Here is a 27,248-nt window from a genome sequence, read left to right as displayed (position 1 = left end):
ACAATAATAATAAATAATGAATTGGATAGACAGTTAAACAAAAATAAAACTATGAGTATCTCACAATAAGGAAATAGTATGGCTGTAAGATTCATATGGTTAAGAAACGTGTGTATGAGCATATATATATATATATATATATATATATATATATATATATAAAACAAAGTATTTGAAGCCAGGTTAAAATCTCCTCAAACATTTCATTTCCCGGTGAAAGGTGTTTTGTTTTGTTTTTTTTTCAAACACATCAATCGTTTCACTCAATACTTAGTTAAATTTTATCTTGAAATTTGAAAGCTGAGAAATATGGTATTATATGTTAATACTGAGAATAAATATTTAACAGAAACTCATTCTACCTTATTAGGTTATATTGCTAAATTCAGAAGAAAATAATGTGTCTTAAGATACATTCTTTTTGTTGTCTGTGATTTATGAAAATCTACTATTGAAGTAATAACCACTTTGGTTTTCCTTTGAGTTAACAGGCTTAAAGGGAGCTTCATTAATATTAATAATCAAGTTTGTGACGAGTATATACAGTGAAAAAGGAGGAAGGGCAAATGTTACATTACAACGAGTAAAAAGTAGATTATCTTTTCTTGTTAAAAAATTGGTCTCATTGTTTTTTTCTCTGTACCCACATCTCTTTATTTATACTCTAAACTGTAGATTTTGGAGTGTAATTTTTTTAATTGTCTAACTACATTTCATAATATGTAAACTGTGATTGAGATTATTTTAATTTTAGGATTATATGTGTTTACACAGATACGTTATTATCTCTTTATAATATATTTATAGTAGCCTAGCAACCCCTTTTATTTTAGAAGGGACCATGGAAGATAATTAGCATATAAAGTCTCATTTTAGTGTAGCTTTAACCACTGATGCCATATGAATATTCTGTTACTTTAGCAGATTTTCCACAAATACTAGGAGAGTCACCGTGAATCAATTTTGTCACAGCAAAGTGATTCCAAAGTGATCTTTACTGAGTTTTCTTGGATCCTTGAAACTGGAACCTTTGGGATTGATGAGGTTTGTCAGGAAGACAGAAAAGATGGTGTCACTTCAGATCTGATATTCCTGGGTCTGGACTTAAAGATTATCTGTTGAAGATTGATTCTTCCCCATGTCCTCTCCAAATTCAGATCTCACTTCTCCAGAGGTTTAGAAGGCCCTATTTCACCACTGCCACACAGAAAAAGACAAAACTCAAGAAAAATAATATTACAAGTTGACTGCTCTACAAGATACAACATAATTCTTAGGTCAGAATTTCATGGCTTGGGGTACTAGGCCAGCATAATATTACGAGAACAAAGAATGGAAGCAAAAGCATAGTTCCTGGGACTTAAATTTATTTAATTTCTTCCTTAATGTAACTCATTGAACCCTTCAAATACAAGGTGTTCTTATTACTAATACAATTCTTCAACTTTAGGGGCACCTTTTTTCTTGTGATTTAAGCTAGAATGGGTAGGACACACACAACATGAAGAGTAAGAGGTCAGCCAGGTAGAGGAAAGTAGGGAGAAAGGAAGCAGTTAAGAGTTCTTTCTTCATTCAAATCAAATAATTTTACAATGTGCTTTAACCTTTTTTTTTTAAAGTTTATTTATGTAAGTAAATTCTACACCCAAGGCGGGATTCGAACTCACGACTCCGACATCAAGCACCACATGCTGTACTGACTGAGCCAGCCAGGTGCCACGCGATGCATTTTAACTTGTTAATGGCAAATCTCTGATTGGAAGATCTATCTAACAAATTTAAAAGTTCATGTTCTCTTTACTGAGTGCCTTCAGCCATCACACTGACATTGTTTTCTTCAAATATTAAATGTTGCACACTCTGCAAACAAAAATAAAGTACACACATGAACGCTGAGAAGGAGCTTTCCTTCAAATTCCTCAGTTCACAACTCTCCTAAACTGCCTCAGTGATTCTGGGTAGAATTGTATTTTTTGCAACAATGCTTTACCCTATTTTTTTTTTTTTTAAAAGAGATTGTCTCTTAAAATATTTTCTCCCACATCAGGGAATGCATAAGCATTTGAAAGAAAAGATGGCCTTCATAATCTGGATGGAATTCTATTTCTGTCATCCAAAAATGAGCTTTGCTGATTCTGACTGGTATTAAGTACAATAAAAACAACATAGTAACTTCTGAAATAAAGCTTAAGTGGGGGCTTCCTAGGCTGTCCTCTTTAAACCATTCCTTTCTCACATAGGTAAGTACAGAGAGTCATGCAAGTTTTCTCACATAAAATTGTTAATATTCCTGATTCTGAAAGGAAATGTCTTTTACATATTTGTCATCCCCCGGCCTGAGAGTTTCCTGTGACGTCTTACTTGGTCACAATGATGATGAGTATATTGATACATTCGATTCAGAGCCAAGTACTGCACTACAATGTTTACACCACCTTTTTTGTCAACAAATGAGTAACGTAATGAGAAATTCTAATGGCTTCCTGCCCCCTAGTGATCTGTGGTAGATTTTGATAGAAAGGATGAACAATTCTGTCACTACCAATGGACCTCAATGATTTGGTTCTCCTGGATATAAAGAAACGATTTAAGCTTCTTAATGACAAAGTCAACTAAGCACCTGAATATAAATATGTAAGCGGCAATAAACTGGTTCAAAACTAGCATGTTTACAAGCTATTATCATTTAGTTTGTATTTACCAGTACTCACAGACATAAAAGGCCTTGCATTTTAAATCCTTGCATCTTTGCTTCTTGCCAGCATATAAATTTATAAGTAGCTACATTTCATCTGGTTTTAGTATAAGACTCTTCTGATATGTTACCAAGTAGTATGTGCTTGAGTTTGCTAGAAGGCAATGAAAGTGGGCCACCTGAGTAATTATAAAGGCATCATCCATGAGTCTTCACCATCTTATTCTCTTCACTCAAAAAATAACATTTGGCAGATGGTAGAAAGACCATTAAAGTAGTACATTTAATACAGTCGTAGTAAAACCTATTGTATAGCTTTTAGAAATCAGGCAATAGACGTATCAAGTTAAAATCAGATTAGATTGGGAGGGGGATGGTTTCACTTAAACCATTAACTGTTCTTTTTTTTTTTTTTTTTTAAGCTTGCTGCTAGGTTAGCGTGCAAAAACAGCTGTTGTTTCCTGAAACTGTCTTTCATTTCTTTTATGAGTAAGACTGTGTTTATAAGTTTACACTAATATTTTTGGTAAATTGAACTATAAAGAGAATAACCAACTTTTGATTTTAGGCCAACTTACATCACTCTGTAATCAAACCAATCACAATATGCCAATTAAGAATTTTGTTTTTTAGCCAAAGACATGAAAATTTTCTTATCCACATCATCTGTTAAGGCAAAAAGAGGACACTAGTTATTCTGGGGTCCTGGCTTTTCTTGGGAATACTTTCAAATGGCTGGAATTATTCAACTCATCAGTCTCATAACCAATAAAATGGTGACTGCTTGGAGATGAAAACATAAAGGTCAGGAATAGGGAAAATAGAAGGGGAAAAAGTTACAGTAGAAGTACAGAAGTGGAATTCAAATTAAATTTTACTTGGGCACTTACAATGGGTCTTCCCAAATGGCTGATTATACCACTAAAGGTTTAAGTTTAAATAAAGGAAAATTAAAACATGTCAATAGTCAGGATTTATTTCTAAAACATCACTCTGAATGTGACCCATTCAAATAAAAAGTTTCGTGTCCAACTGATATGTTTCCACATTATTCAATGCATTCATTAGGTACCTTACCAGGCACAGCAGATCACAGATGCAACATGGAGCACAGAGTTTCATAGGAGCTTTATCACACGTGTTCCTAGGCTGAAAAGGGCCTCCTTTGTACTTCTTGGTAGGTGAGGTATGTGGCTGAGTGGTTAAGTACAGGCATGTAGAAATCAAATAGGTCTAGGCTCAATTCTAGCTCTTGTGGTTAATTTCTGTGTGATCTTGGGAAAAATACTCAAGTCTCTGTGAACCTCAGTGCCCCATCTGGAAAATCGAAAGAATACTTACCTCATAAGGCTGTGAGGCTTAATTAAAATTGTGCACGTAAAGCACTTGGCGGAGCATAAAGAGCGTTAAGTAAATGGATGCCAGGATTACTAAGGGAGAGCTCTAGGATGGATGGATCAAGGGCTTCCTAATCTGGGCGGCATCTTCATGCTCTTAAACACCCAACAGCACCCTACTTGCTTCACTTTGCTGGCATGCATCCTGTCATCCCGTTCCCTACACCTCAAATATCAAGGAGATGGGGGGCATTCCCCAAGGATATGTCCCCACAGAGCTTTTTGGCACCCTGGGGGACTAGGCATTGTACTGCTACGCTGCCTGAGGAACGCTGGCATTTATCACAGACAAACATTGGTTACAAAGGAGGTGGGGCCCGGTGAGGAAAGATGAGGAACTGATCAAGTAGATTCATGGAAAACAAATTAATTTTAACTCACAAAACCCATTAAAAATCAAGAAACACGCCACACTTCTTTACTCCCAACAACGTGTACCGATACACATTTGGGTTTTCTTTTGGTTGGTACTCATTCACCTTTTTGTTAACAATGACAAGTTTTATGTTTACTTTAACTGTTAAACTGATTATGAGGGGGGATTTTTCCAGAGATCTAGTATATATGGAAGTTCCTTAACTTGTGGTATAGAGGAACAAGTATTGTTTAACCAGGGAGAAAGTTGCCAACCGTCACTAGCTTCTCTTCCTACTTTTTTAGAATAGAAAACTGAGTATATTATCTCAAGCATTTAGGCATATCCTTGGCATGTTCACAGCAATTGTTTCACTAGGCATTTTATAGCTGTAATTATTTTAATGTATCAGTATTATTTTAACCTACCAAAGTACTTCAATCTCTACTCTCACCTAAGACAATCCCAAATGTTTATATTTTATTCAACTCCTACATCTCGTTCGTGTTTTTGTTTTCAACTACAGCACTTAAATACGATTTTTCACATCAGTCTATTAGTTTTCCTTTTGATTGGTGCTCTGACTGCCCTAGCAAAGTTTGTCCTTATTTTAATTCTTTTAGTTCTATAACTAGCCCCTAGAATCCCTGTTCTTTCTTCTAAGTTTTGTCCACATTCGAACTTCATACATTAAACTAGCCTTGTACCATTTTACGCCATGAGAGTCATTTGCCTCAATAGTTTTACTTTAAAAATATGGGTGAGATTAAGTCAGATTTCTGAGTCCTACTGCACTGCCACCCTGTTGTGCTTCGTTAATCTGAGATTCTTAGTGGTGCTTATTACAGAATTACAAACATCCAAGTTGTCACGGTAACCGGTGACAAGCTTTGATAGGCACGGACTCAATTTCTCTAAGATTTCTTGCTGAAGAACAAAGCCCTTTAAAAGCAAGACTCTGTTTATGAGACACAAGATTCCACAGATTATCTGTCTAGATTTTCCCTTCATTTTTGGATTCGGAGCCTAATTACATAAGTTGTAAAAGGCAGGAGGAGAAGGTAGCTTCCACAACCTCGATTCATTGCCTTCACAGCACGGAGGGCAAGAAGCAATAGCAAGGAGTTACAGCTCTGTAACCCCAGGAAAGGAAGGAAGTCAGAGGAAACTGGGTTGGAGAGAGGTGTCAGCCATTTTTCATTCCCCTTAGCTGTAAGAGGCAAGTAGCTTTTAAATGTACTCTCTGCCTTAATGAGGAAAATTTGTACATTATACCCACAGGAGCCTGTGCTGCCCTATAGCTGGTTCCAAAACAAAACAAAAGTTGTTCTGAGTAATATGGAACTGGAAGGACACATGGTGAGGTGGGGCTTCGCGAAACCATAAACTTCTCAGTTATGTAAAGTTAGACATTATGTTCAATGTTTATATATTTGCTTGCAAATTGTTGGCTGTCGGTCCATGTCAAAACATTAAATTAACGCTCCCTTTTCCTAATGGAATAGACAATCCTTTTTTACAGCACGGGAGTATTTAGAAACCACCCTATTCTTTAATGGTGGGAAGCCACTGCAATCGATATTGGTGAAGATCATGGAAAAAAGTGATTCCCCCTAAAAATTATGTTCACTGAGATACTCTATCAATAGTTCGGAAATTTGCTGAGTTTATCTTATCTCGTTACGCAACCCTCTGACGGTCTCTGGGTTTGTTACAGAGCTTTTATCAGGTTCTTATCAGTAATATATACACCATATTTCAAGTGGCACTCCAGATTTAATTCCTTGATAAACTACTGTGTCCAAGACTCAGCTGAATCACTTTTCCTGCTTTTTCTGCTATGTGGCTTTAAAAAAAAAAAAAAAAAATTCCTAACTTCCTGTTTATCTATTAGTGTATTTCCCCCGTCTCTATTTCCCATTATTTTAATACCACATGCCACCTGCACTGTCCCTCTTCTTACTTATCCTATTCTTACTTGTATCCCCACAAATCTCCGAGCTCACACTGTGCTCCAGTACTTCCTTCTCTTTCAGCGAGATCTGTGTTAGTCAGTGTCTCAATTCTCTTGGCAATTTTTCCTTGTATGCAAATTGTATAGAAAAATAGGACTTGCATAGCTTAAAAATCTGATGTAAGCAAAAAGAGCAATGCTGTTAAGTTACTGTGCATAATTACAGAATTATATGTTTAAATACAGACGTCACTTAAAATCCCTTGCGTTATGAGAAGGGTATGACAATGCAAGTAATTCACATTAAAAGGCATTCTATTCGGTAGATGTGGTTATTGGTGTGTCGGCTGTGCCAGTGTTTTAATTCACATGTAATTCAATGTAGACCCTGTGCCAGCAACAACTAACAATGATACTCCTTTAACTAAAAATGATAAGCTATTTCTACTTATATGCTCTGTGATTATTTTATAGTCCTCAAATTTTGCAGTCCTTTACAGAAAAAAATAGTAATAAAGCATGGCGATAAACTGCAATTTGCCACAACACATTTCCTCCAAATCTTAGTATAAAACACAAGACATTTTTTTGCACACTCTACTTTTATAGAACAACCAGGTTTGTAATTGATTTCTTTATTTTATTTGATTTATCAATATACATGGCAGCTTTCTCAAATCTCAAAGTTAAGTTCCAAAAGTATGTAATTTTAAAGATGAAAAATCATTTTCCTTTAGATGTCATATTCCTAGAGAGCTATTAAAGTCTATTTATAAACAAAAATAATTGATAAACTAATACACTTTAGAAATCAGAATATTTTAAATTATTTTAAATGAATACAAGATATGTCTTTTTAATTAACTATCATAGTTAAATTTAATATCACAAAACAAAATGACATGTCCCCACTAATTTCTCAAGTGGGGTAAAGTCATTGGATTTTACACTTAATATAAGTTTTAAATGTGATTATTAAATGATAATATTTTATCAATTATAGGAAATATTCATTTATAGGAATTTCCTTAGGTCCATCAATCTTTTTAGGCCAAGTTTGAGCCCATGTCAACCTTCAAGTTTAGAGTCAATGCACCTAGCCTGCCTAACAAGCATGTCAATTAAAGAATATGGATTTCATTGATAAAAAAAAAAAAGGGGGGGAAATAAACAGTAGCTAAATCACTGTTCAACTTACCAAAAAAAAAAAAAAAAAGCTAATAGCAAATGAGATAGTTTCCAAGAATTACTTTAAAAAGTTTTTTTAAATAAACACAAACGGCCAATGATGTTGGATTTAAAATTTCACAGGATAACCTTACAAAAAAAAAAAAAAAAAAAAAAACCCACATAGAAATAGTAAAGTCATCACCTTATGATAAAAAAACTAAAGTTTAATAGTCATTGAAGGGGTAACAACCACTTGTAGTCTACATTGAAAAGTAATTTTAACCATAGCTAAAACAAACTAAAATCAAAGAATTCTATGAAGAAATAACAAAAATGATAAACATTTAATAACATCTAAAATGTAGATACTTAAGATCCTAAACAAAAATATTAAAGGTAAAAGGGCCTTGAGATCTTTCTCCAACAATTCATCTTATAAAATCAATTTCTAAATAGCTCATATCCTTTGCTTTGGTGTTTTGTCTGCTATCAACTAAACGTGAGTACGGTAGAAAATCACTTATGTTCTTTTCAAATGCTTGGCATTATAATGTGATCTCATATCTTTCCTCAAATTAAATTTGGCTCCACATATTCCACATGTATACAGATGAACATCCATGTGCTGTTCCAACTGTTCATTATTTGGGAATATCTGAAAGCAGACCTGGCATATAGTCTCACCGGCAGATAAATGAGAAATCATATGCCGCACATGGTCATGTTTTCTGAAGTTTCCTTGATCACAAATGGAACAGACATACCTGGCCATGCCTTTGTGCATATCATTGTGCAGTCGCAACTGACGCTCTCTTAAAAACTGCTTTCCGCATGTCTGACAGACAAACTGTTTTTCCTTGGTGTGAACAGTGTAGTGTTCTCTTAAGTGGCACCGCTGATAAAATCCTTTTCCACACAGATTACAGAAATGCTTTCGTCTGTGATCTCTCTCGTTTTCTTCCATGATGGCACTCTTAAACACATCTTGGTCTAGGCAGCTAGACATATGTTCAACCACTAGGTTCTCAGTTTCAAAACGCTGGCCACAATTCGGACATCGGAAAGGACAGGCAGAGTGTTTAAATAACTGCTTTTTTTGGATACTGTTTATCTGGAAATGATTGTCCCTGAAATCATCCAACATTTCAACAAACATATCTCTTATTTCTGACTGCTCATCAGGATTCTCTTCCATGTCCATTTTCTCCTCGGCATTTCCTAAGCCATTCATTGTCAGATCTTGGGGTTCTCCACATCTCTGCGCGTGTTCCTGAAGCTGTCTGCCCTTAACAAGGATCTGTCCGCATTTACCACACGCACAGATATTTTCAATGTGTTTGGCTAAGTAATGGGATGACAGGTCCTCCTCGGTGATTGTGAGTCCGCACAGCTCACAAGACGCATTTTCGGTATCCTCTTGTACCGGACTGCTGTTGTTAGGGGGCCTCATACTTTCTAAACCTCCTCTTTCTTCAGCACTTATTGACATCCGAGGTTTTAGAGTTTTCCTACCACTTTTTTTAATACCGATCTCTTCTTCAACATAGTATCTATAAAATGGCTCTTCAGGTTCATCTTCTAATTCGTCGTTGTCAGTGGATTCGTTACAGTCTTTATCAGTAACTTTAATGATGTTAAAGTCTTTCAGTTCGTCTGTAGGAATATCTTCTGGCTCCATCTTGATAATGATTCTTTTCCTTTCGGCAGCTCTGCTTTTTTCTTCGCCGGCCAGCTCAGACTCCACGGTGCTACTTTTTCTGCTTCCAGGGGTTGAAGTCGAATCCTCGGCCGCCTGGCTCGGGTCTCCTCGGTATTTGTCCGTCTGCGTAGAAAATGTTTTAGAAGAATCCTTTTCACCAAACTCAGCTTTGATATTACTGTCTTTTCCATCTCTAAGATCCACTATTCTGTGGTAGGATCTTGTGTTTTGGTACGAATGTCTGTTAGTACAGGTTAGCACATGCTCATCTAATAACTTTTCACAGCTAAAGCCAAATCCACAGCTGTCACAGGTAAAACTCCGTCCAAAGCGTCGTGACACGCGTTCTTTTGGAGTAGATAATTTGGACACCGAACTTTTTTTACAGACATCAAACAGTGGTTCCGGAAAATTTCCTAACTGTAAAGACTCTTCATCGGGCTCTCTGTTATGTGGTGTATTTACGGTTGAACTGGGTTCTGCACACCACCTATTGGCCTCACTGCCATTTCTAGCCACTGTGTCTTCGTACATTCTTACCCCAAAGATCATTTTGCTGTTCTGTTTGCTAGAAGCAGAAGATGAACACTTGGAACTGGAACAATCTGCATCCTGTATGTCTTCTAAGCAGTCAGGAACATTGTACAGCTGTAGATAGTTCATTGCCACTTTAAACTGCTCAAAACTAGAGGGAGCAGTCATGATTTTGCCTAAATACATAAACTGCAGAATGAGATCAAAACACTCGGCGCTAATTTTCATGTTGCTGAGATTCAGTTGCGCAGTACTGTGCTGATGGTTCATGAAAAACATTCTAAAATAGGAGCTACAGGCAGCCAGAACTGCTTTGTGTGCTTGGAAGTAAATGTCATCGATTGCAATACAACAGTCACAGAGAAAACCCCATTCCCTTTGGTTGTTTAGCTGCTGAAGGACGTAGCTGCTGTGGCTGGGCTTTGCCATCTTCTATTAATTAGAGACCTATGTAAAACAAAAATAGTAAAGTCAGACGAGGTATCTTTAGAAAGCACCTGAAGGGTAATTTTGATCACACTTTGTGACTTGTGTGACTTTGCTATTATAACAAAGGTATACATAGTTTTCCATTCCAGTGTAGGAAAACTCAATAATATATACCTGAATGCTTTTTTAAATTTGAAGATGAAGATAGCCATTTATTCAAGCTTCCCACTTTGATTTTAAGAAGCACAATGGGGGCACCTGGGTGGCTCAGTCGGATGAGCATCTGACTCTTGATTTTGGCTCAGGTCATTATCTCATGGTTCGTGGGATCGAAGCCCTCAGCGCGGAGCCTGCTTGGGATTCTCTCTCTCTCTCTCTCTCTCTCTCTCTGGCCCTTCCCCACTCACATGTTCGTGCTCTGTCTCTCTCAAAATAAATATTTTGTTAAAAAAGGAAACCCAAGCTAAGGTATCAAAAACAAAAACCATCACTTTGGTTTCCTCAAACTATGTTGGGAATAACATTTACTAGATTTGAAAGGAAAAAGTTTAAAAGTACCTGACGGATACAAACAATGAAAGTAAATAAAATAACAACTTAAACTGAAAGTTCATAAACTAAACTACAGAGTATTAAAAACTTAGGTAACGGGTATTAAGGAATCACTGCTCATATTTAAGTGTGTTGAATGTATTTTGGTTGTGTTAAAAGAGTCCCTATCTTTTAAATAAACACGCTAACGTATTTATAGATGATGTGATGTACCCTAAACTACGCTTGAAAAAAATCCAGTGAGGTGGGTGCGGGGGCTATAGGTGATACAAAATTGGCCATTTATTTTTGTAGGTTAAAAAAAATTTTTTTTAAATATTTATTTATTATTGAGAGACAGAGACAGAGCATGAGTGGGAGAGGGGCAGAGAGAAGAGGAGACACAGAATCTGAGGCAGGCTCCAGACTCTGAGCTGTCAGCACAGAGCTTGATGGGGGGCTTGAACTCATGGACAGCGAGATCATGACCTGAGCCGAAGTTGGATGCTCAACTGACTGAGCCACCCAGGCGCCCCCCCCACTATAAATATTATTAATGTAGTGAGTCGACCTTGGGTAAAGGAGAGAAAAACATTAAAAGCACTAGAAGCCCTATCCATTATATTATAAAACTAAAATAAGATCCAATTTTAGCCTCAATTTTTTTTTTTAATGGGGGCGGGGAGTTGGGGGGGAGCGGAGAGTGCACACAAGCAGGGGAGCGGAGCGGGGCAGAGGGAGAGAAAGAGAAACTTAAGAAGGCTCCAAGCTCAGTGCAGAGCCTGACAGGAGGGCTCAATCCCATGACCGTGAGATCATGACCTGGGCCGAAATCAAGAGTCGGACGCTCAATCCATAGCCTCAATTTTTAATCTGTATACATAAACTTCACTATCTTCTACTTAAAAACAAGTTCCTATACAACCTGAGCATAAAAAGAACATTTAACAAGCTGTTCAGAGACATTAAATGTTCACTCTCCAGTCCCCAAACCCTTCAATCCTTGCAATGGTAATTAAGAGGTATCTACAGTTTATTTCCACTTGCTTTTTATCTGTTCTTCACAGATCATATCTCGATCACATACCCCTTTTCCCCACTACCTAAAGACCCATCCCTCCTCCTTCTTCCTGTTCTTCCTGCCTAATGACACAGAGTTGCTTAGTCAGGGATATGCATCTAGTGAGTCTAGTAAAAAGACGGTGGCTTATCATGAGGACTAGCGCCTTCTTAAAATTGCAACCATTGTACTTTTTTGTAAGCCAAATCAAGCATGTCGTTCCAATTTTAGTATATGTGCTGCCGAAGCGAGCACCAAATCAAGCATGTCAATAGGCACAATATTTCAACCTTCTATAAGTCAGGTATCTATAACCAATGAGGAAGCATGCTTAGTATGTACCTAAATACAAAAAGGAATATATGCACAAAGATATCCATCAACATGTTATTTATAATTTGAAATGTCTGGTAGTAAGGGAGTTGCAAGTGAACCCAGGTAAATCTACTACCTAAAATTAAAATTCACTGTCGTGTGGCCTTTAAAAATTAAATTAATGAACGAAGACTGTAGGAGAAAATGAGTAAGTTTCCAGGATGGAAAGTCGAGTAAATAAACAAAGGATATGAAATTATGTAACAATAACAATTATATAAAACAAATCCAAAAACAATCTCTTATTCAAAGGGTGAGAAACACACACACGTTGACCCCAAGCCCATTTTTTATAGGATGAGTTTTTTTTTGTAAAGAAGCTTTAACTTTATTGAACTCACAGCTTCTTAGACTTATTTATTTTTTATTTTTTAATTTAAAGTCAAGCTAGTTAACATATAGCATAGTACTGGTTTCAGGAGTAGAATTTAATGATTCATTATTTACACTTAACACCCAGTGCTCATCCCAACAAGTGCCCTCCTTAATGCTCATCGCCCATTTAGCCCATCCCCCTACCCACCACACCTCCACCAACCTTCAGTTTGTTCTCTCTCTATTTTTTTATTTAAATCCAAGTTAGCTACATATAGTGTAACAATGATTTCAGGAAGAGAATTTAGTGATTCATCACCTACATATAACGCCCAGTGCTCATCCCAACAAGTGCCCTCCTCAATGCCCATCACCCATATTGCACACCCCCATCAACCCTCAGTTTGTTCTGTGTATTTAAGGGTCTTTTATGGCTTGTCTCCCTCTATGTTTTTATCTTATTTTTGCTTCCCTGTGTTCCCCATGTTCATCTATTGTGTTTCTTAAATTCCACATATGAATGAAATCATATAATTGTCTTCTCTGACTTATTCCACTTAGCGTAATATAGTCTAATTCCATCCGCATTGTTGCAAATGACAAGATTTCCTTCTTTTTGATTGCCAAGTTATATTCCATTGTGTGTGTGTGTGTGTGTGTGTGTATACACACCCTATATGTATACACACAATATATATTTATTATATATATATATATATATATATATATATATATATATATATGCCACATCTTCTTTATCCATTCATCAGTCCATGGACATTTGGGCTCTTTCCATACTTTGGCTATTGTCGATAGTGCTGCTCTAAACATTGGGGTGCATGTGCCCCTTCGAATCAGCACTCCTGTATCCTTTGGATAAATACCTAGTGGTGCAATTGCTGGGTCGTAGGGTAGTTCTATTTTTAATTTTTTTGAGGAAAGTCCATACTGTTTTCCAGAGTGGCAGCACCATAGGATGAGATTTCTAGGTCTATAGTCATTTTGTAGGATTCATAGAGAACTTTAATGAAAAATAAAGAGAAAGGGGCAGAAGGATAGATGTTATCTCAAAACAAATCTCCTAATAAGAGTTGTTAAAAAATGAAACAAACTCTTCCGGATGATAACGAATGCCCTGCACAGAAGAGGGATGAAATGTCGATGAGGACGGGACGGGACGGGACGGTACAAGGAAAAGAACACAGGCTCTGCGTCAGAGAGAGCTGAGTTCCAATCTAGCTTCGCCGCCTTTGGTAACTTATTTACCCTCACTGGCCCCAAATTTCCCGAACTTTCAAAGTGGGGATAATACGTCAAATAACATATCACATACAAGGATTCATAGAAACAATGTGTAAAGTTCTTGATGGGTGATAACTAACGGAAGTAACACGGCAGTGGTGGTGGTGGTCATGCATATTCTAAGTAGCAGGAGCTAAGTTTGACTAGTCAGCTAACCTTAAGGTTTCCTTCCAAACAGTAGTCTAGTAGGAGGAACGCCAGCAGTTAATCTGTGAAGACGTGCAGGTTTTTCATATCCTGTGCTTAATATAATGACATAAAGACATTAGGGTCACCTGGGTGGCTCCCTTGGTTAAGCGTCCGACTCTTGATTTCGGCCCAGGTCAGGATCTGATGGTTCGTGGGGTTGAGCTCGGCATTGGGCTCTGCCCTGAGAGCGAGGAGCCTGCTTAGGATTCTCTCTCTGCACCCCCTGCCCCCCCCCCCCCCCGCCGCGCCTTCCCTGCTTGTGCTCTCTTTTCCTCTAAATAAATAAATAAATAAATAAACTTAAAAAAAAAAAAAAAAAGAGCTGAAAAGTTCCAAGACCTCTTCTAATCTAAATGGAAAGCAGGTTTTTTTTTTTTTTTTTTAATTCTTTTTAAATGTTTATTTATTTTTGAGAGAGAGACAGACCATGAGCAGGTGAGGGTCAGAGAGGGAGACACGGAATCCGAAGCAGGCTCCAGGCTCTGAGCTGGCAGCACAGAGCCCGACGTGGGGCTCGAACTCAAGAACCGTGAGATCATGACCTGAGCAGAAGTCGGACGCTCAACCGACTGAGCCACCCAGGCGCCCCTAAATGGAAAGCAGTTTTACGGCCAGCAACCAAAACTGTTGCAAGTACATCCAAGACCAATATGATGGGCACCTCTCCAGAGAAAATCAGATTCAGTGAAGTTAGTAAAAATGCATATGTGTTAATATAAACACTACACTAGAACAAGAGCACCAACAGCATTTGAACGCACATTTGTCAATGCAACAAATATTCCTTGAGTGCTCTGGGGCACCAGGCACTATATAAAGTACTGAGAATCGGCAATAGCACAGGTATTCTGCAATCTCAGGGATACATTGTTGAGAATTTTGGCTTTTTCTACACTAGTGACTTCAACACGTATTCAGTAAAGTACCTTCTCTATGGAAGAGAGCATCATGCTCTTATGGAGAGAACACAGGACTCTGGGTCAGAAAGGCATGGGTATGAACCCCACTGTCTTCACTTCACATTCCTACCTTCCCCTCAGAGAGCTCAAGGCCAAACAAAATTCATGCTAAGACTACAGTTTCTAGGCTGACCTAGAATTGTAGTTTCATCAATATTATTATGCAAATATCCACATTCTGAGTAAAACTAACTTTAAAAAGTAGAGTAACTTTAAAAAAAAATTTTAGAGAGAGAGAGAGAGACAGAGACAGCATGAGTGGGGGAGGGGTAGAGAGAGAGGGAGAGAGAGAGAGAGAATCCCGAGCAGGCTCTGCCCTGTCAGCACAGAGCCTGATGGAGGGCTCGAACCCACGAACCATGAGATCATGACCTGAGCCAAAACGAAGAGTCGGATGCTTAACAAACTGAGCCACCCAGGCACCCCAAAAGTAGAGTAACTTTTAATAACAATCCTTCACATATTAGTACCCATAACTTTGTTCTTATTACACCTCACTTATTACACAGAAAAGCTTTGAGAAGGCTTAATAACACCAACAAAACAACACCAAAAAACACAAAAACAAAAAAAGAAGAGAGGTGGGGCATGGAATCTGGGGTGAAGGATCTAAATTCTTGTGAGACTTTTAGCTTATCTATCTCTTGAGAATACTTTTTGCATTAAAAATTTAAAAACTCATTCACTTATTCTTTTAATCTTTTCTTATGTTTATTCATTTTTGAGACAGAGGGAGAGAGAGCGGGGGAGAGGCAAAGAGAGAGGGAGACAGAGGACCTGAAGCAGGCTCCATGCTGACAGCAGAGAGCCTCATGTGGGGCTTGAACTCACAAACCGCAAAATCATGACCTGAGCCAAAGCTGGATGCTTAACCGACTGAGCCACCCAGGTGCCCTGATTTTTTTTTTTTTTTTTTTTTGAGACAGAGAGAGAAAGTGAGCAGGGGAGAGGGGCAGAGAGAGAGAGAGAGAGAGAGAGAGAGGGAGAATCTCCAGCAGTCTCCATGCTCAGCATGGAGCCCAACACGAGACTCAATCCCATGACCCTGGGATCATGACCTGAGCCAAAATCAAGAGTCAGACCCTCAATTGAATGACCCACCCAGGCACCCCCTTTTTGAAAATATTTTTTTACATTCATTTACAGTAAATTTAATTCATTAAAAACAATTTTATTCAAATTCCAAAATAAGTTTTCTCCTTTCGGTTTTTTTGATATTAATAATGCTACTAAAACTTAGTTAACTTTATATTATAGTAAAGCTTGCAAACGTTTTAAATAAAAGGATTGCTTATATCTTAGCTGTTCTTATTTTTATTTATTTTTGTAAGTTTTAATTTTAATTCCAGTATAGTTAGCATACAGTGTAATATTAGTTTCAGGTGTACAATGTAGTGACTCAATATTCCATACATCACCCAATGCTCATCACAAGTGCACTCCTTAATCCCCATCACCTATCACTCATCCCCCCCATCCGCCTCCCTTCTGGTAACGTTTGTTCTCTATAATTGACAGTCTGTTTCTTGGTTTGTGTGTCTTTCCCCCCCTGCCCTTTTCCCACTTGTGTTGTTTCTTAAATGCCACATATAAATAAAATCATATGGTATTTGTCTTTCTCTGACTTATTTTGCTTAGCATTATACTCTCTAGCTCCATCCACATCATTGCAAATGGCAAGAGTTCATTCTTTATGGCTGAATACTATTCCTTTGTGTATATATACCACATCGCCTTCATCCATTGATCAATCAATGGATACTTGGGCTGCCCCCATATCTTGGCTATTGTCAATAATGCTGCTATAAACTTGGGGGTTCATGAATCATTTTGAATTAGTGTTTTTATTTTGTGTGTGTAAATATCCAGTGATGTGATTACTGGATTATAGGGTAGTTCAGTTTTTAACATTTTGAGGAACCTCCATCTGTCTTCCACAGTGGCTGCACCAATTTGCATTCCCATCAACAGTGCAAGAGCGTTTAGCTCTTCTTGCCTTTATAACTGAATCTGTGATTGCTTATATTATATACTAGCTATATCACTAGTGAAACAAATTTATTACAGCTAGAAGTCAAGGGCTGGGACTGAGAGCACAACTTCAAATGTGATCCAAAGTCAAGAGTTCTAAGCCAGATGGAGATCTGTGTGCATGCAGTTCTCCAGGAAAAGAAAGAAGTTAGGTGATGCGACACATTTTACGCTGGATTTTAAAATTTTTAGTTTGAAAGTTTCATCTCAAATTCAAAAACAGCCACCAAGCACAGTAAGCATATTAATTTAGATATTCACAGATTTTTAGAGTTTAGAGACTTCTAATCTGATCCAACATTCTTATTTCATAGAACAGCAAAGATCTCTGACTGTTAAACAGTATATCAAGGGGACAGTTAACTGTGGTAAAGTAGGTACTAGGATTAGGATTACAGAACAAGGACATATGACCACTCAAAGGGGTACGAACCACTCGTAAAGGGCACTAAGTGCCCTTCTGCAAAGAACACTCAGCAAGGACTGGGCATGAGTCCCTCACACAGGATTTACTGGCCAGGCACTCTTGCACAACAAGTGACTACCCACATCTGAACTCCATCTGTAATGTTGTTTTAGCTGTATACGTGCATCTAGTCTTACCTAGTAGACGTGTCCCCTAAATTATACTGTGCAAGCTATTTCAGTAAATTTCTCACTGACATAGGAAGGTATCAGAAATACTTTTCCTTCATCACTAAATCTCTTAAACTGGGAAAAAAGTTTTGCCGAAAGTTTCTTTTGCTTCCGCCTTAGTCATGTGATAACTGAAGACCCTATAAACAAGCATATAAACTGAATGAAGGGGCACCTGGGTGGCTCAGTCAGTTAAGGGTCCGACTCTTGGTTTCGGCTCAGGTCACGATCTCAATCTTGTGAGACTGAGTCCCACATTGAGCTCCGCACTGGGCGTGGAGACGGCGTAAGATTCTCTCTCTCCCTCTGCCTCCCCCTCACTCTTGCTTGCTCCTGCTCTCTCTCCGCCTCCCCCAAAATTAATTAATTAAAAAAATAAAGTGATTGAAAAAGTCACTTAATTTTGGAGCGACTCCTTCTGTAAAGCAAATCATCTTTTTGTAATGTGTGCCATAGGCCACGGAGGCCTCCCCGGGGACAGCGTGCATTGCCTCAGTGAGAATCTGCAGCAGAGTCTGGCATCAGACTCTCGATTCAGTGCCCCCATCTCTCAACTACTAACAATTACCTCTGGATCTCAAAGGTCATTTAGGTATATACATTCATTTCCTCATACCTATTTCCGTGTCTTCTATGATTGGATATATCTATAGGGATTTACTTTGAGGGTTATAGACTATCCTTTTAAAAATCCTGAAATGAAATGAAAAGGGCTCTCTCATGTTAATAAAGCAGGGTATCAAGAGTGTATTGAACATCTACGACATTCCTAACATTGCATAACGCATCGAGGTAAAGGGTGGAAAAGGAGGGTCAACATAGAACTAATTACAAATGAGGGGTTAAATTTTAAAACAAGAAACAATTTGAGAATAATTACTAAATCAAACTGAATAAAGTTCAGCAAGAGTTGGAGGGGGGAATAAAAGCATGATTGTACTACGACAGCGGGCGTTAGGAAAGGTGGAAGCTTTGAGTGAGGACCTGATGAGTGAGTAGAACAGAGAAAAATAGAGAATAAGATGAGAGGCATTGCAGGCATCTGCACAAGGGTGGATGTAAATAATTGGAGAGGGATACAGAGCAGCACACACGAAAGCATGAAGATGTAATGGGACGGAAGACAGGCACACTTCACCAAACTGGCAAATGGAGGTTTTGAAGGTACAGTGAATGACAAGTGTAACACAACAACGATAGGAATAGCCAACACTTGCTAAGCGCTCCTATCGATGGTCAGGCTCTAGTCTAAGAGTGTGTGTGTGTGTGTGTGCACAACGTTATATAACTTCTGTAAGGCCACAGAGGACCTGGTGAGATGAGAACACAGGCAATGTGACTCTTGAGCCTGAGATCGTGGCCTCTATGATTTTGCCACCTGTAAAAAATAAGGTCACCCTGGTGAAATCCTTTCTTGGAATACCATTTTCCAGGGTATAGAGTCCAATCTCTAAATTTAAACTGAATGAAGTTCTTTAGGTTTTCTTGAAATTTCCAGGCAGAACCAGTTTTGTAGATGCTCGCAAAGGTAAAAAGTTTCACTTCAAGGCACTTACATGACAGACACGATCAAGTTTAGACAATTTTATTCACTTTTTAGAACAGGCATTCTGGCTGGCTATTAGACTGTAAATTCAGTACTTAGCACAGGAAGTTCTGAAATTGTAACTGGGTTATGTTCCAAAACTTTATTTTTAAGTTAGTTCTTTGGAACTTGAAACACATATTCCCATAGAAACAATGCTATAAATGGTGAGTCAGTTCTGTGTTCACACCCTAAAGTCTTTTAAAACCCTAATGGCGCTTTACATTAGTCCCAACAGTGCCAGAGCATGACTTTTATCATTTACACTAACAGAGGTACCATACAGCAATGCCCACTACACTGAACCCGAAAGGCTAAGGATGAGACTTCAAGGCTCTCATGCTCCCTGTGCCCAGCACACACGTCCCACATAGTTGGTACTTAATGCATGCTTGGTAAATGAAAGTATTAAGTAAGAGCCCAGGAAGCAGGCACCAATAGGTTGGGATACCCACTCTACCACTTATTTAGCTATGAGGAAACATCTTTACCTCTCTAAACCTGCTTTTCTCATCTATAGAATAGGGATAATCATACTCCTTACGGGATTCTCATACAAATTAGAGACCAGGGGCGCCTGCGTGGCTTCAGTCGGTCAAGCGAAGTGACCGACTTCGGCTCATGTCATGATCTGATGGTCCGTGAGTTCGAGCCCCACACTGGGCTCTGTGCTGACAGCTCGGGGGCTGGGGCCTGCTTCAGATTCTGTGTCTCCCTCTCTCTCTCTGCCCTTCCCCCGCTCATGCTCTGCCTCTCTCAAAAATAAATAAACTTAAAAAAAATTTGTTTTAAATAAATCAGAGATGACAATTTCTTCTTGTCTTTTCAGTCAGGCACAGAACAATTTTTCTTAAGTATTAATGTCATCATTGTGAACACACTTCATAGAATTTTACAAAGCGATCACGTTCAACCTGATGCTTTACACATGAGAAAGCAAAGTGAGGCCCTAAGAGGTTAAGAGACATACTCAAGATCACCTCCAGTTGTAGTGGCTGACAGCAAAGGTCCCCATCTCCTCAATCCTGGTCCAGCGCTCTTCCTACTGTTCTGCAACCCTGAGTGCAACACCAACTACCTCTCTGCCCTATGCTCTGCATCAGTTGTGTTTTGTTAAAACACAGCTGTTCAAACTGGCAAGGGTTGTTTGCACCTACACAAAATGGCCTCAAACTGTTGTGCTTTTGGAGGTTGTGGTTTGCTGGCTGGTTAGTATTCTGTCTTGCTTGTCAAGCCAACAGCTATCACTTCTAAAACGGGTGCTGATCTCCTGCTGCCCACCATTGCAACCCGTTAGGGGTTAAGAAATTAGACAAAAACTCATTGAAACTGAATCTACATAATTTAATTTTCTGAGAGGACCTAAGGGAAATGTTCTGTAAGATAAGGGTTTAGTTCCTGCACTTTGTTTCATCTGTTTTATTTTTTAATGTTTTTACTTATTTTTGAGAGAAATAGATTGCAAGTGGGTGAGGGGCAGAGAGAGGGAGACACAGAATCCGAAGCAGGCTCCAGGCTCTGAGCTGTCAGCACAGAGCCCGACATGGGGTTTGAACTCATGAACCGTGAGATCATGACCTGATGTTTCATCTATTTTGATTGCTCATAGGCAACAAATTGCCATTACTCTTGTTTCTGGCCAGGGCACTGGATAAGTGAGGTAGCCAACCAACTAACTTCTGAGTAAGTGAGTTGTTCCTAGGTCTAGGAAATAAATTTGTCCACACAGAAAGCAAAGGGAACATAGTGGCTTCTGGAATACTTCTCTCTCCCTCCAGAAGTAGAAGAGGAAAAGTATTTACTCCAGGCCATCTCTACATTTTGATCTGTTCATCTTAAAGAGGCAACATGGCATCTTCCGACCACTAGAGGGCACTGTGTGAACAACAGGCTTCTCAGCAAAAGGCAGCTTTTACCAGGAAGTCACTTTTTTGCACGTGGCATTGGTATTCTTGGTAATTTTAGGGTTCATTTTTTAGAACTTATATCTGTACCTCTGTGACTTTGGGGACCCACCTAAATCTGCCCCTCCCCCTTGTATTCTCTGTCTCAGCAGGCACTGCCATGCACCAATCACCCAGGCTACTTGCCAGTCACCTGGGACTTCTCCCACCCTTAACAGTCAACTGTCGAGTCTCACCAATTTTCTGTTTCTCAAATCTACTCCTCTATTCCATCCCTACCTTCCCTGCCCTCCTGAGGTCTCTGTCATCACTCCTGAGTTATTACAACAAACGATTCATAAAGAACACAAATCGTACCATCTATGCCTCCCTTCACATATCCTCAGGCTAAAAAGTAAAAACTCCTTAGCGAAGCATACTGAGCCGTCCATGCCCACCCATCTAGTCTTATGTTTGGCTACTTCTTGCTTCAAACTCCATTCTCAAGCAGCACAAAACTGCTTGTCCCCCCACTCCTCTTGAATGTATTTCTTACCTTCATTTTTACTCATGCTGATTGATTGGTTCTTCTGCCTGAACCTCCCACATATCTAACAGTGTATCGCCTCCTCCAGAAAGCCTTCTGTAACACCTCCCTCTCCCGCTCTTTTAGGTTTTGATATTACTCTGTATCATCTCCTTATTTTGCACTTATTACGCTATGTTTTAATCATCAGAACAGCAACATAAAGTAGGTGTTAAAAAGCACAGACTAACCAGATCGCCTGGGTCCAAATTCCGGCTCTGCCACTTATTAGGTGTGTGACCTTGAACATGTCCGTAAGCAATCTGTACCTCAATTCTCTCATCTGAGAAGGGATGATAATCCTTCCTAGTGTTTAGAGTTATCACAAGGCAGTGGCTGTCACAGAGTAAATGCTAAATAAGAACTGGCTACCGCAGTTATCTGTGCGTCGGTCGGAAGGTCTCCCCACTAGATTGGGAGGAGCAACCTGAAGACAAGGCCGTTAGCTTGTTTCTGTGCAACATAGTAAGTATTCACTAAGTGCTGCTGAATGAGCAGCAAGAGAGGCAGTTCTAGAACAATGGGAAGTACTGGCCGGGCTTCCTCCCCCCTGCAGATCCACCCGACTTTTCAAACTGTATTGTCTCCAATTTTTCCACTTATAACCCCATTTTTCTTGTTTAAGTCCAACCAAAACCCTGAAAAGTTCACTCTTATCTAATTAAAAGTCCATGAAATGAAACCAATAAAAAAAGTATCATAAAAACTATGTTCATTCTAAGAAGCTTAACTCCCTTTTTAAGCATTAAATCTATTTAAGCTTTAAGATTCCCCTTCATCCCAAAGGACCTACCACAGCAAAGGCCTTCGTGCTTTCATATATGTGATTCCCTTTGCTTAGAACCTTTTTGATGTCCACTCACTCTTTTGGGAATTTTTTTCCTGATCCTAGGGTAATGCAAAATGCAGATGCCCTCTGTTCTAAAACAGCCCCTATCTACAACTATAGGATGCTGTGTCCAACACACTCTCTTGGCAGGGATTACAATTACAATTATATAATTTTGTTTTGCTGTAAGCTCGAGATCAAGGCATTGTCTTCGTCATCACTGTATCCCGAGCCCTAAGGATTGCCTGGCATTTAGTTAATATTCGATCAGTCTTGATTGAATATGTTGAAGAAGGTAAATTTCATTTTGCCTATCAATTTGTGGTTGTTGTTGTTAGTAATTTCTTCAATGTTGTTGTTGTTGTTAGTGATTTCTACAATCATGGGGCTTAAACTCATGACCTGGAGATCAAGAGTCACATGCTCCATGAACTGAACCAGCCAGGTGTCCAATTTTTTGTATTATTTCAGTCATGGCAGCATTTATATAGTGGTCAAAAATTTACAAAGCAATTTCCCATACATCATACAACTGATTCTCACAACAATCCTGAGATAGGTATTGTTATTATCCTCATTTTCTGAATGTTAATGGTTGATATTCAGGTGCTCACCTTGTAAGTAGGATGTGGGACTCAAACTCTGAACTCTTGCTTCGGGGCCCTAAGTTTCAGCTTTTATAAACCAGACAACACTCGGGGCGCCTGGGTGGCTCTGGTGGTTGAGCGACCAACTTCAGCTCCGTTCATGATCTTGCAGTTTGTGAGTTTGAGCCCCGCGTCGGGCTCTGTGCTGACAGCTCAGGGCCTGGAGCCTACTTCAGATTCTATGTCTCTCCCTCTCTCTACCCTTCCCCTGCTCACATTCTGTCTCTCTCTGTCTCTCAATAATAAATAAATGTTAAAAAAATTTTTTTTTAATAAATAAACCAGACAACACTCTCTCCATGGCAATGACTATTAACTGAAGTGCCCCTTTGGAACATGCTAAGCCTCCCAGTCACCCACTCTCACATAGCCCCACATTGTAGGCAGAACGCCGTGCCCCTTCCGCATCTCCTCTTCCATCTGCTGACTCCCACCGTCCATCAGAGCAACCCCCCCCCCCCAAAACTAAAGACATACAGTGGGGATGGAGCTCTTTAGTTAGCTCTAAAAGGGATTATGTGTATCTCACATAGACAATAAATGGAAAATCTGGTTGGTGCTTTAATGCTTCAATTTCCCAATTTTATTTGGAAAACGATTTTTTAATGTGTATTTACTTATTTTGAGAGCGCAAGTATGCACACATGAGTGGGAGTCGGGGAGGGGCAGAGAGAGCGGGAGGGAGAGAATCCCACTTGGCTTGTGCTGTTAGCACAGAGCCTGAGGCAGGGCTCAACCTCATGAACTGTGAAATCATGACCTGAGCCAAAATCAAGAATCTGATGCTTAACCGACTGAGCCACCCAGGTGCCCCTGAAAATGATTTTACACTCAAAGTAGTGTAAAAAGACCAGTGTCCCCAACACTATCAAATAACCAATGGTGTAATTAAACTTCTATGTACTACTTTGGGGCTTTGTTTTCAGAGCATCATCAGCTACTTCACATGCATTCTTCTTGACTATGCCAGGCTAAGTCATAAATGACTCTGGGCTTTGACTAAGAGCTCCTGTAGTTACCATACAAGCCATAAACAGAAGTTAGAATCTATATTAAATATGTACCATCTCCTTCCATGCCACATCTAAAAACTGTAGTCATGAATCCCCTTCTTTGTTCTAATTCTCTTTCCTTGATGTTTGGCATGCTACCTCTAGGTACTATTCAAGAGGAACCCCTCTCGCCATATCAGCACAGGAACATCCTGGCAGTGGTCTTCACGGCAAATTCAGCCACTCCTTCCCAACTACAAAATTATGAAACTCTCTACAAATATGAGGCTTTTGGTTTTGTTTTATTTTTTTAATGAGTTTGGCCAGTATAAACCAACCCATCAGAAGCTGGACATCAACATCAGCATGAAAAAAGTGTGAGAACTAGCTTACCACAGTACAGTAAGTACTTCGTAAGGACAAACCTAAAATAGCAGCCCTGTTATATTTAAACGCTCACGTCTGTTACTTGATCATAGAATTTTAAACCAGTCCAATGCGAAACATTCCCTTTTTCTCCACCTAGCCAATTCTCACCAACCTGAGTAGTGAACAGAGAACATAAGGCCATGAATCATCACAGGCCATCCTTAGGCAGGGTTCTGAAGCACACACAACAGCACAGTTATGATCAAATGTTGCCTTCTCTTGTTTTAAACAAGGAATTGACTGTTAACAGTGATTATCTCTGGGGAGTGGGAATCAAAATGATTTTTGTTTTTGTATTTTATGTACTTTAGTATTGGCTGAATTTTTACAAACAGCATGGATTTTATAATAAGTATTTCCATTTTGAGAAAAAAATAGGCACGAATCACATTTAATTTGGTTCACATGAAAGTACATAAGAATAACAATGCCAATATTTCAGGGCAAAGTACATTAGCACAAGAAAAAACAACAGGAGAAAACATCCTATACAGACCAAAGAGCCCTCTCAAACAGATGTTTTTCAAACATACCTCATTTGTTTTAGAAAACAGATTACAGCTTAAAAATAAAAATCTATGGACACTTTTCTACATTTGTATCCCACAGGGTTTCCTCCCCCTTGGCCTAGAAGGTTAATAGGAAAGGCTTAGCACTTTCCTGGCTGGAGGAGGAGAGGCCTGAAAGCAGGCATTTCTTTTCTCTTGCACATTAGGATATGAAATGCTGCTGCAAGGAACACAGAGACACTCTGAAAAAGCTCCATGAACTTATCATCCCCAGAGCCTGGCAAAAGAAGAGAATAAGGGAACAGTACAAAAATCTAGCCGTTAATGTGAAATCAAAACACAAGGTCAAGAGCAAGTGGCTGAGACTGTGTTCATGCCCTGCTGAGGTCCTGGTTAAATATGGTTTCTTTTCCTCTGACAGTGAGGCACCAGGGCTCCCCCACTACTTCCCCAAAATAGGCCATCACATTGGAGTGGGAAGAATAGAAAGGCTTCAGAAAAGGCTACTCAACTTGAGTTATTCTATACTGTGATAACTTGGTCATAATGGAGAAATCTCCTAAAATGAATATAAGATGTTAAAAGTAAAGGCTCTACATGAGACTGTCTTTATTAATCTTTGAAAATAGTTTCACATCCACTATGCTTCAATTTTCTGAGATGAGGAAGCCCCTATCTAGCTCCCAAAGCCATTCAGTTATTACTGAGACTTTATTAGATATCCAGCAAGTTAATCAAAAGTAAAAGTTTTGAGGTTGGAATGGCCAGCTATCATTCAACCTTCATGTTTTTGTATCCCAATTCTCCCATCATATCCACTTGCACTGATAAAATTTCATAGAATCTAATTTCTTCGTTTCTAAGAAGGTGGTGATTGCTTTGAAGTTAACATGAGACCTGCATCCTTCACCAATTCTGCTCCAAAGTGACTTGAACTTCAACTCGGAAACTGATTCTAAGTCGCCTCAAAAACCTGGAACCAGTCCTTGGGTTGGAGAAAATTGTTCCTGTAATAGTTTTCCTGCCTTGAGACATGCTGTATGGAAATATACTTAGGCCAATGGAGAATCTGCGCGTACCTACCACGCTGGAGCTCGATTTAGGAGTATTATTACACACATACAAATGCCCTACTGTCCCCAGAAAACATCAAGGACTTTCATCAACATCTCCCCGACGCTCCCAATTCGGAAAAGGTCATGTCAACCTTTCAGATCATACGGACACGTTGCTTAGGTAAAAAAGGGAGGCTGAGAGTGTGGCTGAGCTCAGACCCAAGCCTACATATTTTAGTGGTAACGACTCCCGATCTACACCCAAGACATTTACAGAACACTAACAGAACTTCTAGCAAGCGCCCACCACTGGAATCGAAAGCACTTTCTTCCCAGGAAACATCTTTTCCATTGAAAATTCCCAAACCCGAGACCCACTACTTTTTTACTGAACAAAAAGCGTGTGTGCCGGCAAGAGGGGGTGGAAAAGAGCGTGGCAAGAATTTGCACGGCTCTTACGCCTCCTCCCTCGGAGCGCGCCCAAGTCTGCGGCCTCGGGCTCCGGGACACTTCCCCTCCCACCCGCCGAGGAGCCGCAGCTGTAAGTTGAGAGAAGCGGGCTCTGGGCACGTCAATCAACCGGGTCCTCCCGCCTCCCGTCTACACCTCCCCTCCCCTCCCCCCCCCCAAGAAAAAATAAAGGCAGAGAAAGAAAGGGAAAAGAAGGTAACTAATTTGGGAACTAGTCTCCGCTGGGGCTTCGCCTCCGACCCAGGGAGGCCGCAGGTCCCGGACGAGGCGCGCGGGCGAACGGCGGGATCGAGCAGGCGGCCCGGCAGCCGCCCGTCGCCGGGTCCTCGCGGCGCGTCCTCAGCGCTCGGGATCCCCGCACGGGTCGGCACCGCTCCGGCACCGCACTCCGCCAGGCCGGCGGCCCGCGTCCTCCCACCCGGGCCAAAGTTGCGCAAATAGCCCCACAACTGGCAGATACTCACCGGCCGCAGCAGGAACCGGGGCTGCGGAGGTTTTAGGGAGTTTAAGGCAAATCAGCCACGGGAAAGGCGGGCGGAGGCGAAGGGGCCGCGAGCTGCAGTGGCGGCGGCGCGCGGCGTTCGGGCTGGGCTGCGCGGAGAGGCTCTGGCTCTGCCAGGGACTGTGCTGC

General features: G+C 39.9%; 1 protein-coding gene across 3 annotated transcripts; it reads right to left on the bottom strand.

Annotated features, from left to right (window-relative positions):
- Positions 1-136: 136 nt before the first annotated feature.
- Positions 137-27,246, bottom strand: ZBTB1 (zinc finger and BTB domain containing 1). 3 transcript variants are annotated; one of them, XM_042943468.1, is made up of 3 exons: positions 27,082-27,245; positions 8,336-10,251; positions 137-1,197 (listed from the first exon to the last, which is right to left on the bottom strand). In XM_042943468.1, exons 2-3 carry the CDS (start codon positions 10,231-10,233, stop codon positions 1,161-1,163), a joined length of 1,935 nt encoding a protein of 644 aa, XP_042799402.1. In that variant the 5' UTR covers positions 10,234-10,251; positions 27,082-27,245; the 3' UTR covers positions 137-1,160. The 3 variants fall into 3 exon arrangements, with proteins under 3 accessions (XP_042799402.1, XP_042799401.1, XP_042799400.1); XM_042943467.1 differs by lacking the exon at positions 137-1,197 and adding an exon at positions 2,722-2,849 and having other exon boundaries at positions 27,082-27,246; XM_042943466.1 differs by lacking the exon at positions 137-1,197 and having other exon boundaries at positions 5,953-10,251; positions 27,082-27,242.
- Positions 27,247-27,248: the final 2 nt, after the last annotated feature.

This window comes from Panthera leo, chromosome B3 (genome assembly GCF_018350215.1).
Source record: "Panthera leo isolate Ple1 chromosome B3, P.leo_Ple1_pat1.1, whole genome shotgun sequence".
Lineage (NCBI taxonomy): Eukaryota > Metazoa > Chordata > Mammalia > Carnivora > Felidae > Panthera > Panthera leo.
The sequence above is the reverse complement of the archived record's forward strand: the minus strand, read 5'-3'. Positions and strand labels throughout refer to the sequence as shown.

Excerpts from the sequence above, each read along its gene's own strand:
- ZBTB1 (XM_042943466.1), bottom strand. The coding sequence starts at position 10,233 with ATGGCAAAGCCCAGCCACAGCAGCTACGTCCTTCAGCAGCTAAACAAC.